General features: G+C 35.8%; 1 protein-coding gene and 1 pseudogene across 1 annotated transcript in view; one reads left to right on the forward strand and one right to left on the reverse strand.

Annotated features, from left to right (window-relative positions):
• Positions 1 to 1,692: 1,692 nt before the first annotated feature.
• Positions 1,693 to 13,026, forward strand: part of NCKAP5 (NCK associated protein 5) — a 564,957-nt gene continuing 553,623 nt past the window's right edge. The window contains exon 1 of the mRNA XM_049773574.1: positions 1,693 to 1,744. Coding sequence (XP_049629531.1) covers positions 1,742 to 1,744 — 3 coding nt within the window. The 5' untranslated portion in view covers positions 1,693 to 1,741. The remainder of the gene's footprint in view (positions 1,745 to 13,026) is intronic.
• The window catches only part of LOC126009360 (60S ribosomal protein L18-like), a 28,417-nt pseudogene continuing 17,417 nt past the window's right edge, over positions 2,027 to 13,026 (reverse strand).

Genomic DNA, 13,026 nt, shown 5'->3' on the forward strand with positions numbered 1-13,026 from the left:
CAAATCAAAAGGCTTCCAAACCACTGAAGAAACAATTAGTATACCAGATGAGAATAAAAGTACATTCCATATATTTGGAGAAAATATTTGCCTGCCTTTCATTTGACAAAGGATAAAACACAAAGGAATATAAAGCACTTAATACAAAGCGTTGCAAAGCTTAATAACAACAAAACAGTCAACTCTATTGAAAAATGGGTAGAAAAGATGAATAAAAACTTCCTCAAGACAGATAAATGCAAATCAGAACAACAATGAGATAAAACTTCACATCAGTGATACTTATGCTCATCTCAAAGAACAAAACTACCCATATTAATGTCAAAGTTGGCAAAAGAAACCCAAGCCATTTGTGGAGGGAGGTAGTTTTACTCTGGTAGAAAATTAGATGCTTCCTTAATGCATATTTGGGATAAAGGTAGGGGGTGAAATGGGACTCAGATAGTTTACATATTTTTATTTTTTTGGCAGGGAGTTGGGCTATGCTCTGAGCTACTCAGAGCTTACTCTTACCTCTGACCTCAGGCAACACTTCTGATAGTGCTCAGGATATTATATGTGGTGCCAGGGATTGAGCCTATGCAAGTGCCTTAATTCCTGTACTATTTTCTAGTCCCTCAAAAATTTCACTTCTTAAGAGCAGTAAAAATCCTAAAAAAAATAATTCTTGCTAAAATTAAGATTTAGGTATTATTAGAAAAATGTATATAATCCTACTTATCAACCTTTAAATAATTATTACCCTATTATAGGAACTGAAAAATGTGGGGTAGATACTAAATTTTGTGGTATCTGTAATAAGAACTACAGTGATATAAAATAAGAATATTTATATAAATATCTGATTTTCAAACCTACATTTTTATATTTCTTAGACCCTAAACTATTCTGTTCAGAATTTTTGTTCTTGTTTTGGGATGCCACAGTAGTCAGTTCTCAGGAATCTCTCCTAGCAGTGCTTGGGGGACCACATGCAATTATGAGTTGAATCAAGATGGTCTCTATGCAATGCAAGTACCTTAACCACTGTACTATCTCTCTAACACCATAGAATATTTATTCAGGCTTTTGAAAAGGAGACTCTAAATTTTGATCATAATAATTCTGTAGATAGCTGACATTTTTATGTTACATTGCTTCTCTAAGCCTTAGTTACCCATCTATAAAATGAGGATATTGAAACATATTTTAGGAGATAAAGTGAATTGCTCAATATAGTTCCCATTATGTAGTATGCCTGTAAATTATTTTTTATTATTATTTTAGGAATTCTACTATTATTTCATTTGTGTAACAACATTCAGTGTTGTCAGAGCGCAATGAATTACATAAAATAAAAATTTATGCGAACACAATTGATATACAAAGGACAACTGAAATATTTTGGAAATTAACTTATAAGTAGTAAATATAATGAATTTAAAGTAAATCTGTCACTTAACTTTCAACATTTATTAAATATTTATTGTAATATCCATGGTAAGATATTTTTGATAGCTCTCAATGAAAATAACACAGTAATGATCAATGATTTTACATATTTATAGAAAGTTTAGTATAGGAAGTGAGCTAACCCAAGGAAGGATTTTCTCTGGAGTCCTCAAAAGAATGTTTTAGTTATGCCAGTGTACCTCGACCCTGGAAGAATGATCAACTAATCATGTGCTTTTGTTTTTTCAGGGAGAAGTTGGCAGTGGCCCGTCTGCAGCGTGAAGTTGCCCAAAGAAGGAATGAGGGGGCCATGGTAAGTCCTGACTATAAACTCTCCTGATGACAAATATCTCTTCTAGAGATTTCTGGTTTAGGGGACATTTTTGTCATTAATGATATTTAAGGAAAATATTTGTTTGCAGCAAACTTTATGATGAATTGGTACATAATACGTTATGTTGTGTTTATAATGCAGTTTACACTGTGAAGAGGAGACAGAAGGGAAAGAAAGGGAGATAGATATTTAAAAAATAATTATTTGTCCTTTGAAGAGGATGATCATATATATACTCATAGAATTAAAATATTTTATTTCTTAAAGATCCACTGGCTTTCCAGCTTCCAACTATTGCATACAGCAACAGCATTAAATTTTCAGATAAGAACAGTTCTACATAATTTAGCCACTCAATTCTTTGACAACCAAGAAGAACAACTTAAAATGTTAAAAGAATGGCCTAATAATTTGTCTTCTCTCCACTAGTTGCCATGTGTTTCTCATTGTATGCTGTGTAGAAAACTTATGTTTCTGTGTGTTTTGAATTGTTGTAAAGATCAATATGATTATTTGGATCCACACTAACTTCATTTTATATACCGTCTTTGCCATAATATCTGTCTATGTGTCCCTATACAATCAGAGACAGCTGTCTGGGGACTAAGCGAATGTGCATGTTTGGATTAACTGCTTTGTTAACTCCAAGAAGAAAATAATATACCAATTCTTTTTCTTGCTTATGACAAAACAATGACAATATGTGCAATTTTTCAGCAAAGTAATTGTTTTTTTTTGTTTTGAAAGAAAAGATATATGACACATCTCTAGGCCCTGAAGGTTGCTTTCCATTTGATTTCATGAGTATTAAATGACAATCCATCTCTTGTAAAGAATAAGAAATGTGCAAAACATATTGGCCTTGTATTTCTTTCAACAAGGAAATAAAAGGGCTAAAGTAAGAGGCTTTAATGTTGAGTGGATTCCGGAAGGTATAGTGGCACTTGAGCATACTAAAATATTCGGGAAGTCATCATATTATTTGTTCAGCCAGTGATCTTAATGAAAAGAGAATCTTGACTGTTCAAACAATCTAAAGTACCCAATCACAAGAATCTTGGTGTAATGAAATGGAAACAAGTTGGTGATCATGAAGGGATAGTCAAATGGTGAACTGAAAATATTCAGTCTGGACTTGCAAAATGTTGATTACAAAATGTTTATGTATAGAAGCAATTCCATAATTTATTTAATGTCTAATCTCTCATTTAACTCTTAATCATCTGTGGCCTGATTGAATGTGAAGTCACTTAAAGTTGTCTCGGTTGCTTCATCTTCTTATTAGCTTCTTTTTAAAATTTTTTTTTTTACTTTTCATTTTGGGGCCATGTCCACTGGTACTCTAGTCTTATTTCTGTCTTAGTGCTAAGGGTCATTCCAGGATTTCTACAAGTAAAGAATATGCTGCAGCCATTTGAACTCTCTCAGCCTAGAGTAAGTAAATTTACAATTTTATTAGCTTAGTGGATCAAGCTACTGAACCACTTTTCTTGTAATGCTGTTTTGAAGGAGAGAGATTTTTAGCAATAATGCATTGCTACTTAAATTTATCAGAAAAACAGGCCAGTGGAGAATTTTATTTTGTATATCGATATTAAATGATCAGCTGGCCATATCAGTAAATATTTGTTTTTGAAAACTTAATAGAAGCTATTTTATAGTACATAGAAAATACTCAGAAACACGGGATAGTATTGACTGCTTAGTATGCAATGACATATTTATCAGTATTTCAATACTTTTATTGATATTAATGAAAAAATCATAGATGATTTAGAATGACTACATGATAAATATTGATTGAACATCTATACTATGTGGCTAGTCACTATTCTTGTTAGTAGGAAAACATCAGTTAGTAGGAATACAAATAATAGAAAATATAGAAGCTTACATTAAAACAGGTAGGCAGCTTAAATTTTCTTAGGGTATATAAAATCAAGGCAGTAGATCTTGTAAATGGTAATAGAGTGTACAGAGTAGAAAGTCATTAAAAACATATTATTAGAGCAAACTTGGAAGAGAAGGATTGAACCATGGTGATATTGACCAAGGAGTGAGGAGATAAGCAAATACAAAAGCCTTTAAAAACTGAGGTTGAGTATGGAGATAGTGCCTACAGGGAGTGAGGAGAAGAGCTGAAGAAAAAAGTCAGAAGTGTAATGGGAGCAGAAACGTATGTCATCAAGTTCTTTAGAGACCTATAGTTTATATTCTGGGTGATAAAATCATTGAAGTCTTTCAGCTAGGTGGGGGAGTTGGATATGAATTAAATAATTTAAAATATTCTTTCCTTAAGGGGGAAGAGCAGAGGGAGGGGCTGGGCAGATAGCTGGCTTCTGGTGCCTTGATCCTGGAGGCCAGCTCTTCCCAGGTATGGGGTTAGGGGACACCCCATTCCAGAGGCTTACTTCCTAGCTTGGGGGGTGCAGGGAAGCTTGGCAGGCCCCCAGCCATTCCCCTATTTCTCCCCTACTCCAGGCCTTCCCTCGCCCAGGTGGACTCTATCGTGGTCCTCAGGCTTTCCCCTTTCTCTCCCGATACACATGGGGTGGATGGCAGGCCGATGCAGCACTGGTGTATGTTGGGACATTATGTCGTGACATTCACTGGTATTTTTTTTTTCCTCATTGGTCTCCATTTCAAAAACCGCACGGGGTTAGTGCCCCCGCGCGTACCATATACATTTAAAATAAAAATGGGAGAATGGACTCTCAGGTTGGGAAGAGACCAGTTTGGATGGGGGTTCCATATATTTTCAAAATAAAAATGAGAGGATGGACCCTCAGGCTGGGAAGAAGCCAGTACTCTTTACCTACTTGTTTACTCTCAGCGGCCTCTTGGCCTCTTCCTTCTTTCATTGTGTAACTGTGGTTGCTACCATACTAGGTTTCTGATTAGTTCCCATAAATGGTAACAATTGAGTCCACTGTCTTAAGTTAGATTGTTTATTTTCCCCACTTTTTATCTTTTCTCCTTTTTGTGAACTGTTAAATAGGGTATTTTGGTGAAAGAGTACCTCTCTATCTTTCCTTCCCTTTGTTATTTGTTAAATAAGGAAGTTTGTAGAAGTGTCCCTCCATTTAACGTTTATATAAGAACCAAGTCAATTGGATTGTTGGACTTGTTCTAGCATCCCCATAGGCACCAATCTCGCCATGTGATACTGTTCTTCCTTTGCATAGGCACATCAAAATGGGAAATTATATACAAATATGTTCTTATAGAGATGGGAACACACAAATTTTCTTAAACGGTGACAATTGTGTCCACTGTCTTAAATTAGATTGTTTATTTTCCCCACTTTCAATAAGGAATTTTGGTGAAAGAGTCCCTCAGTTTAATGCTTATGTTTGAACCAGGTCATAGGGATTGTTGGACTTGTTCTTCTGGCCCCCTTATGTGCTGATAATGCCAGGTGGCATTATTACTTGTTTGCATGGGCATATTAAAATGGAAAATACTATACATACAAATAAGTTCTTATCTAATAGAGATGGGAACACACAAATCTTGTGGTGCAATGGAACCTTACACCCTGAACATTGACATGATGACCTGGCACAGGCCTCAGAGGTTTGGGCATTCTCCATTCACCCCTAAACCAGGGAAGCCATCTATGAAACATCCAAAGTTGTCTATGACATCACCTGGAAGCAATCCTCTGCCAGGGAAGAACCTACTGCTGTTCTGACATTGATTTACTCAAAAGAGTCTTCCCTTAACACTGAGAAGATTTAAACAACAACAACAACAACAACAACAACAACAACTTGTGTACTGGACAGGGCTTTCTGCATTGCCCTTTAATTCTGAGTTAAAATTAGACGCTGCTCCACACCATCCTGACTTCAATGTAGGATATACAGATTCTAGGATCTTCAATACAGAAACATGATTCCAACAACAGAGACTGTGAAAAATATAACTGTATGGTCACTATAGACAATGACCTGGATTGGACAAACTAGTTTGCCAGGAGCCTAGAAATGGTCTTATCAGGAAACTTTAGGGGTAGGGTCTCCTTGTACTTAGGCCCAAGTTTTTCCTTTCCATGACCCCCATACTTTGGTGGGCCCATGCAAATGATAATTGTGCCACTCTAACATTGTTTTTACAGTGCTCCTTTGGCTCTAAACCTTTAAGAAACCACTAGTAAAAATATCTGGAACTGCAAAAAAAAAAAAAAAGGATTACATTAGTGTTAACATATATGATTTTAGTTACACTAGCATTCTGGGGGATAAAGGAAGGAGATAAGGGATATATGCTTGGGAACAGAGATGAAGGGAGGACAACACTGGTGGTAGAAAGGCCCTCATTTATTGTCACTGTGTACCTTAAATATCACTATGTAAGATTTGTAATTCACTTTGGCCACAATAAAAATTAAAAAAATATTCTCTCATTTTGTAATTTATTAGATGAGTTCCATAGAGATGTTATAAGCTCTAAATTTCAATAATGTCCCCTTTCTCTCTATATAATCATTTTTCGTTCTTTTCTGATGCACTCGTCTAGATTTTATTTAATTAAATGCTTCAACTTTCCTTATCCTATAATTCATTATATCCAAAGCACTGATTTTTTTCTGGATCTGTTGGCTTCTTAATGATAATGACAGAAATAACAACAACTTGTAACTTTTAAGTAAACACAAGATTTTGTGAGAATTCCATGCTTTTTCTAACATTTCCTTTTTGATCATGGTTTCATTCAAGCTGCTATGTCATGTTAACATGTGATGAGAGTTGTTATCAATGAATAATGGAAAAATATGTGTGAGCAAAAAAAATTTGAGCGTGAGAATGAGGTGGGAATGAATGGTTTCTAAGTTAATCTCTAGAAGAAGATAGCTGTGTAATCTTGGACACAATATTGTTTTTGTTTTCTTTTTAAAAATCTATTCCATTATTTTTTTCTCTGTTAATTCAAGCCTTTGAGAATACATTATGCCAGCCTATCAAATATTTTGTTTGTGTTCTTTTTATTCCTAATTCTTCTTCCATAACATAACTATTACTCTTTTTATACTTACCTTTAAAATTATTACAATGATTATTATACTATAAATTGGTAGATCATACACAGCTGTGCTCAGAGCTTACTTCAGACTCTGTGCTCAGGGCTAATTCTGGCAGGATTTGAGAGATAATATGTAGTGCTGAGGATAAAATCCAGATTATCCTCCATATAATCATTATTAGAAAGGAAATAGCAAAGTTTAACCCACATTTAAATCATGAAGAGTTTGTTTTCTCTCTGCGCTGTGAGTGCATGAGTTATTTTGAAATTTTTACTTCATCAGATAATTAACTCAGCATTCTCATTTATTCAGTTGTCTACTTATATACCAACGGATATAATGATATCTATTGTATACTTGAATTATACATTTATTTAAACGCCAAATTTGTTGCTTAGCTTTTTCCAGTTTTGTCTGATAGCAGCTCTTTTATGTTGACTCTCATAGTCCTCTAACTTATTCCCATCATTATTTGTTTCTTCCTTTTATTTATATTTTTCACAGTACTTTCTTACTTTGTAGAATTCAAAAATGTCTTAGGTTTATTTTGTACATTATTTTGCCACAATCAAAACATCCATCATTTTTTTAATCCATCATTTTTTAAGGATCCATAGTTTATTTATTTTACGTCTAAGAGTCTTTGAAATAAAGATTTCAGTGCTGAGTGTCAACATTTATGAGACACTGATATTATTCAGTACTTTTGGTAAACTTTTCAAAATTAGTTTTTGTCTACAGAAATAGTTTAAATAGATAAACTCAACAGAAAGAGGTATGGAATAAAATATTTTATGAAAAGTAATTTAACCATTTGAATTTAACATTCGTACATGATGTTAGCTGGGATCCAAGTTCAATTTTTTGCAAGTGGCTAGCCAGTTGTGCCAACACCACTTGTTGAAGAGGCTTTCTTTGCTCCATTTAGGATTTCTTGCTCCTTTATCAAAAATTAGGTGATTGTATGTCTGGGGAACATTCTCTGAGTATTCAAGCCTATTCCACTGATCTGAGGCCCTGTCTTTATTCCAATAGCATGCTGTTTTGATAACTATTGCTTTGTAGTAAAGTTTAAAGTTGGGGAAAGTAATTCCTCCCATATTCTTTTTCCCAATGATTGCTTTAGCTATTCGAGGGTGTTTATTGTTCCAAATAAATTTCAAAAGTGCCTGATCCACTTCTTTGAAGAATGTCATGATATCTTTAGAGGGATCACATTAAATCTGTACAATGCTTTGGGGAGTATTGCCATTTTGATGATGTTAATTCTGCCAATCCATGAGCAGGGTATGTGCTTCCATTTCTGCGTTTCCTCTCTTATTTCTTTGAGCAGAGTTTTATAGTTTTCTTTGTATAGGTCCTTCACATTATTAGTCAAGTTGATTCCAAGATATTTGAGTTTGTGTGGCATTGTGTGAATGGGGTTGTTTTCTTAATGTCTATTTCTTCCTTATTACTATTGGTGTATAGAAAGGCCATTGATTTTTGTGTGTTAATTTTGTAGCCTGCCACCTTGTTATATGAGTCTATTGTTTCTAGAAGCCTTTTCATAGAGACTTTAGGGTTTTCTAGGTAGAGTATCATGTCATCTGCAAACAGCGAGAGCTTGACGTCTTCCTTTCTTATCTGGATTCCCTTGATATCTTTTTCTTGCCTAATTGCTATAGCAAATACTTGTAGTGCTAAGTTGAATAGGAGTGGTGAGAGAGGACAGCCTTGTCTTGTGCCAGAATTTAGAGGAAAGGCTTTTAGTTTTTCTCCATTGAGAACAATATTTGCCTCTGGCTTGTGGTAGATGGCCTTAACTGTATTGAGAAAGGTTCCTTCCATTCCATTCTTGCTGAGAGTTTTGATCAAGAATGGGTGTTGGACCTTATCAAATGATTTCTCTGCATCTATTGATATAATCATGTGATTTTTATTTTTCTTGTTGTTGATGTTGTGTATTATGTTGATACATTTATGGATGTTAAATCATCCTTGCATTCCTGGGATGAAACCTACTTGATCGTAGTGGATAATCTTCTTAATGAGGCACTGAATCCTATTTTCCAGGATTTTGTTGAGGATCTTTGCATCTGCATTCATCAGGAATATTGGCCTGTAATTTTCTTTTTTGTAGCATCTCTGTCTGGTTTAGGTATCAAAGTGATGTTGGCTTCATAAAAGCTATTTGGAAGTGTTTCCATTTGTTCAGTTTCATGAAAGAGTCTTGCCAGGATTGGTAGTAGTTCCTCTTGGAAAGTTTGAAAGAATTCATTAGCGAATCCATCTGGGCCTGGGCTTTTGTTTTTGGGCAGACATTTGATTACCGTTTTAATTTCATCAATAGTGATGGGGTTGTTTAGATATGCTACATCCTCTTCATTCAACCCTGGAAGATTATAAGAGTTCAAAAATTTATCCATTTCTTCCAGGTTTTCATTTTTAGTGGCATAGAGTTTCTCAAAGTAGTTTCTGATTACCCTTTCAATCTCTGCCATCAGTATATCAGACCTGAAATCATAAAATATATAGAACAACATGTAGGTAAAACACTCCATGGCATTAAGACTAAAGGTATCCTCAAAGAGGAAACTGCATTCTCCAAGCAAGTGAAAGCAGAGATTAACAGATGGGAATATATTAAGCTGAGAAGCTTCTGCACCTCAAAGGAAATAGTGGCCAGGATACAAGAGCCCCCCACTGAGTGGGAGAAACTATTCACCCAATACCCATCAGACAAGGGGCTAATCTCCAAAATATACAGGCACTGACAGAAATTTACAAGAAAAAAACATCTAATCACATGAAAAAATGGGGAGAAGAAATGGACAGACACTTTGACAAAGAAGAAATACAAATGGCCAAAAGACACATGAAAAAATGCTCCACATCACTAATCATCAGAGAGATGCAAATCAAAACAATGATGAGATACCACCTCACACCCTAGAGATTGGCACACATCACAAAGATGAGAACAAGCAGTGTTTGCGGGAATGTGGAGAGAAAGGAACTCTTATCCACTGCTGGTGGGAATGCCGTCTAGTTCAACTTTATGGAAAGCAATATGGAGATTCCTCCAAAAACTGGAAATCGAGCTCCCATATGATCCAGCTATACCACTCCTAGGAATATACCCTAGGAACACAAACATACAATACAAAAACCCCTTCCTTACTCCTATATTCATTGCAGCACTATTTACTATAGCAAGACTCTGGAAACAGCCAAAATACCCTTCAACAGATGAATGACTAAGGAAACTGTGGTACATATACACAATGGATTATTATGCAGCCGTCAGGAGAGATGAAGTCATGAAATTTTCCTATACATGGATGTACATGAAATCTATTATGCTGAGTGAAATAAGTCAGAGAGAGAGAGAAAGACGCAGAATGGTCTCACTCATCTATGGGTTTTAAGAAAAATGAAAGACATTCTTGCAATAATAACTTTCAACACAAAAGAGAAAAGAGCTGGAAGTTACAGCTCACCTCATGAAGCTCACCACAAACAGGGATGAGTTTAGTTAGAGAAATAATTACGTTTTGAACTATCCTAATAAAGAGAATGTACAAGGCAATTAGAAAGCCTGTCTAGAGTACAGGCGGGGGTTGGGTGGGGAGGAGGGATATTTGGGACCTTGGTGATGGGAATGTTGCACTGGTGATGGGTGGTGTTCTTTACATGACTGAAACCCAAACACAATCATGTATGTAATAAAGTTGTTTAAATAAAAAAATAAATAAATAAAAGAAAAGTAATTTAACAATATATTTAAAACTGTATTTCTCCCATTCTAAAATCTTGAATACTTTTTTTCAATACTGTCTGCTTCTATTCACCATTATCTCTGGTTCCTCTTCCATTCACTAACCCTCAGTACTACCCCCTGTCTTTGGTAAGCTCTGTTCTGTAGGCCAGCTCTTAGATTCTATTTTCCTTTTTTTTTTTTCTATTTTGTTTTTTGTTATATCCCACATATGAGAAAGATCAAAGCATCTGGTTTTCTCTCAGCTTACTTCATTCAGGATGATACCCTCCACTTCCATTCAAGTAGTAGAAAGGCATGATTTCCGAATAGTATTATGAAATTTCCTAGTATTTCTATATCCAGTTCTTGAATTTTAAGTTTTTGTGAATAGTGCTACAATCAACAGAAGAATGCAAATGTCTTTTCAGAATAGCATTTTTGGACCCATGGGGTAGATGCTAAGAAGTGGATCTGCTGGGTTCTATGGAACCTGAATTCTTTCTTTTTTTTGGGCGGTGGTGTTGGGCCACATCTGGTTCCCAGGCATTAAACCAGGGGTTACTCATGGCTCTGATCTCAGAAGTGGTTCCCTGTGGCTCAGAGGACCATATAGGATGCTGAGAATTGAACCCAGGTTAGCTGCATGCAAGGCAAATGCCCTCCTCATTGTGCTATCATTTGGTCCCCTGGAAGTATAATTCTTAGATTTATTTTCAAAATTCCAAAATATTCCAATATTTTTCAAAGTAATTGAACAGTTCAAAGACAGGTAAACCTTTCTACCTAAAGGGGTTCAACATTTTTCCATACAGGTAAGATAGCCAACCTTATTTTTTTTTGTTAATATATTAAGCACCATGATTACAAACATGTTTGTAGTTGGGTATCAGTCATAAAAATGTACACCCCCCTTCACCAGTGCATCCTGCCCACCACCAATCCACTCATTTTCCTCCTCCCCTACCCTCTGCCAGTCTTTGAAACAGGCATTTCTCTCAGTCGCTACCATTATTATGATAGTTGTTGACATAATTATTTTTCTAATTGCACTCACCAAATCTTTGTGGTAAGCTTTATATCATAGCCTGGTCCTTTCAAACCTCATCTGTATTGTCTCTGGGTATTTTACCATACTACCTTTTATTTTTTTTTAATTTCCACAGATGACTGAGACTATGATGTGTCTATATTTCTCCCTCTGAGTCATTTCACTCAGCATAATGTTTCCATGTACATTCATGGATAGGAAAATTGTGTGACTTCATTTTTTCCTGAGAGCTGCATAGTATTCTGTTGTATAGATGTACCACAGTTTCATTTCATTTCTTTTCTTTATGTATTGGGCCAAAGCCAGCAGCACTCGGGGTGCTCTATTCTCTGGTTCTGGTTCTGGCTCTGGCTTTGGCTCTGTGCTCAGAACTCACTCTTGGCTCGAGGGACGATATGTGATATTGGGATGGAAACTGTGTCAGTCCTGAGACAGCGGCATACAAGGAAAATGCCCTACCAATGTGCTACCACTCCAGCCCCAAGTGCCAGCTTCTTTAGTCACTCATCTATTGTTGGGCATTTGGGTTGTTTTCATATATTGGCTATTGTAAATAGAACTACAATAGGCCTGCAGAGGGCATTTTTGTATTGTGTTCTTAGGGTATAACCCTAGGAGTGGTACAGCTGGATCACGTGGGAGCTCAATTTCCAGGGTTTTTTGAGGAATCTCCATATTGTTTTCCATAAAGTCTTGACTAGACGGCATTCCAATCAGCAATGAATGAGAGTTCCTTTCTCCCCACATCTCCACCAGCATTGATTGATATTGTTCTTTGTGATGAGCGCCACTCTCTGTGGCGAGATGGTACCTCATTGTTGTTTTGATTTGTATCTCCCCGATGATTAATTATATAGAGCATTTTTTTCATGTGCTTTTTTTGGCCATCTGTATTTCTTCTTTGAGGAAATGTCTTCTCATTTCTTCTCCCCATTTTTTTTTGATGGGATTAGGTATTTTTGTCCTTGTTATTAAGTTCTGTCATTACCTTGTGTATCTTAGAATTTAGCTCCTTATCTGATGGGTATTGGGTGAATAGTTTCTCCCATTCTGTGGGTGACCTTTAGTATTGTACTCATTGTTTCCTTTGAGGTTCAGAGGCTTCATTCAGAGGCTACATTAAACAGAGGTTTAATGTAGTCCCATTTGTTTATCTCTGCTTTCACTTGTTTCCTCCTTGAGATGCCTTCAGTCACAACACAGAATCTATGTGTTCTTCTATATACCTAATGGTTCAAAGTCTGATAGCAAGGTCTTTAATCCATTTGAGTTTTGGTCTTTTTAATACCACTCACTCATAAATGGCCTCTGTATCCCCAGAAGTCACTTACTTTCTACGTCTATTTCTTTTATTTTTGTCACACACTTGATTTTGGAGATTGTACACACTCTCTCTGGCAGTCTACCACTTTAGCTATGTACTGTTGCACATTTTGCACATTTTG

Source organism: Suncus etruscus, chromosome 5, assembly GCF_024139225.1.
Source record: "Suncus etruscus isolate mSunEtr1 chromosome 5, mSunEtr1.pri.cur, whole genome shotgun sequence".
NCBI classification, from domain to species: Eukaryota; Metazoa; Chordata; class Mammalia; order Eulipotyphla; family Soricidae; genus Suncus; species Suncus etruscus.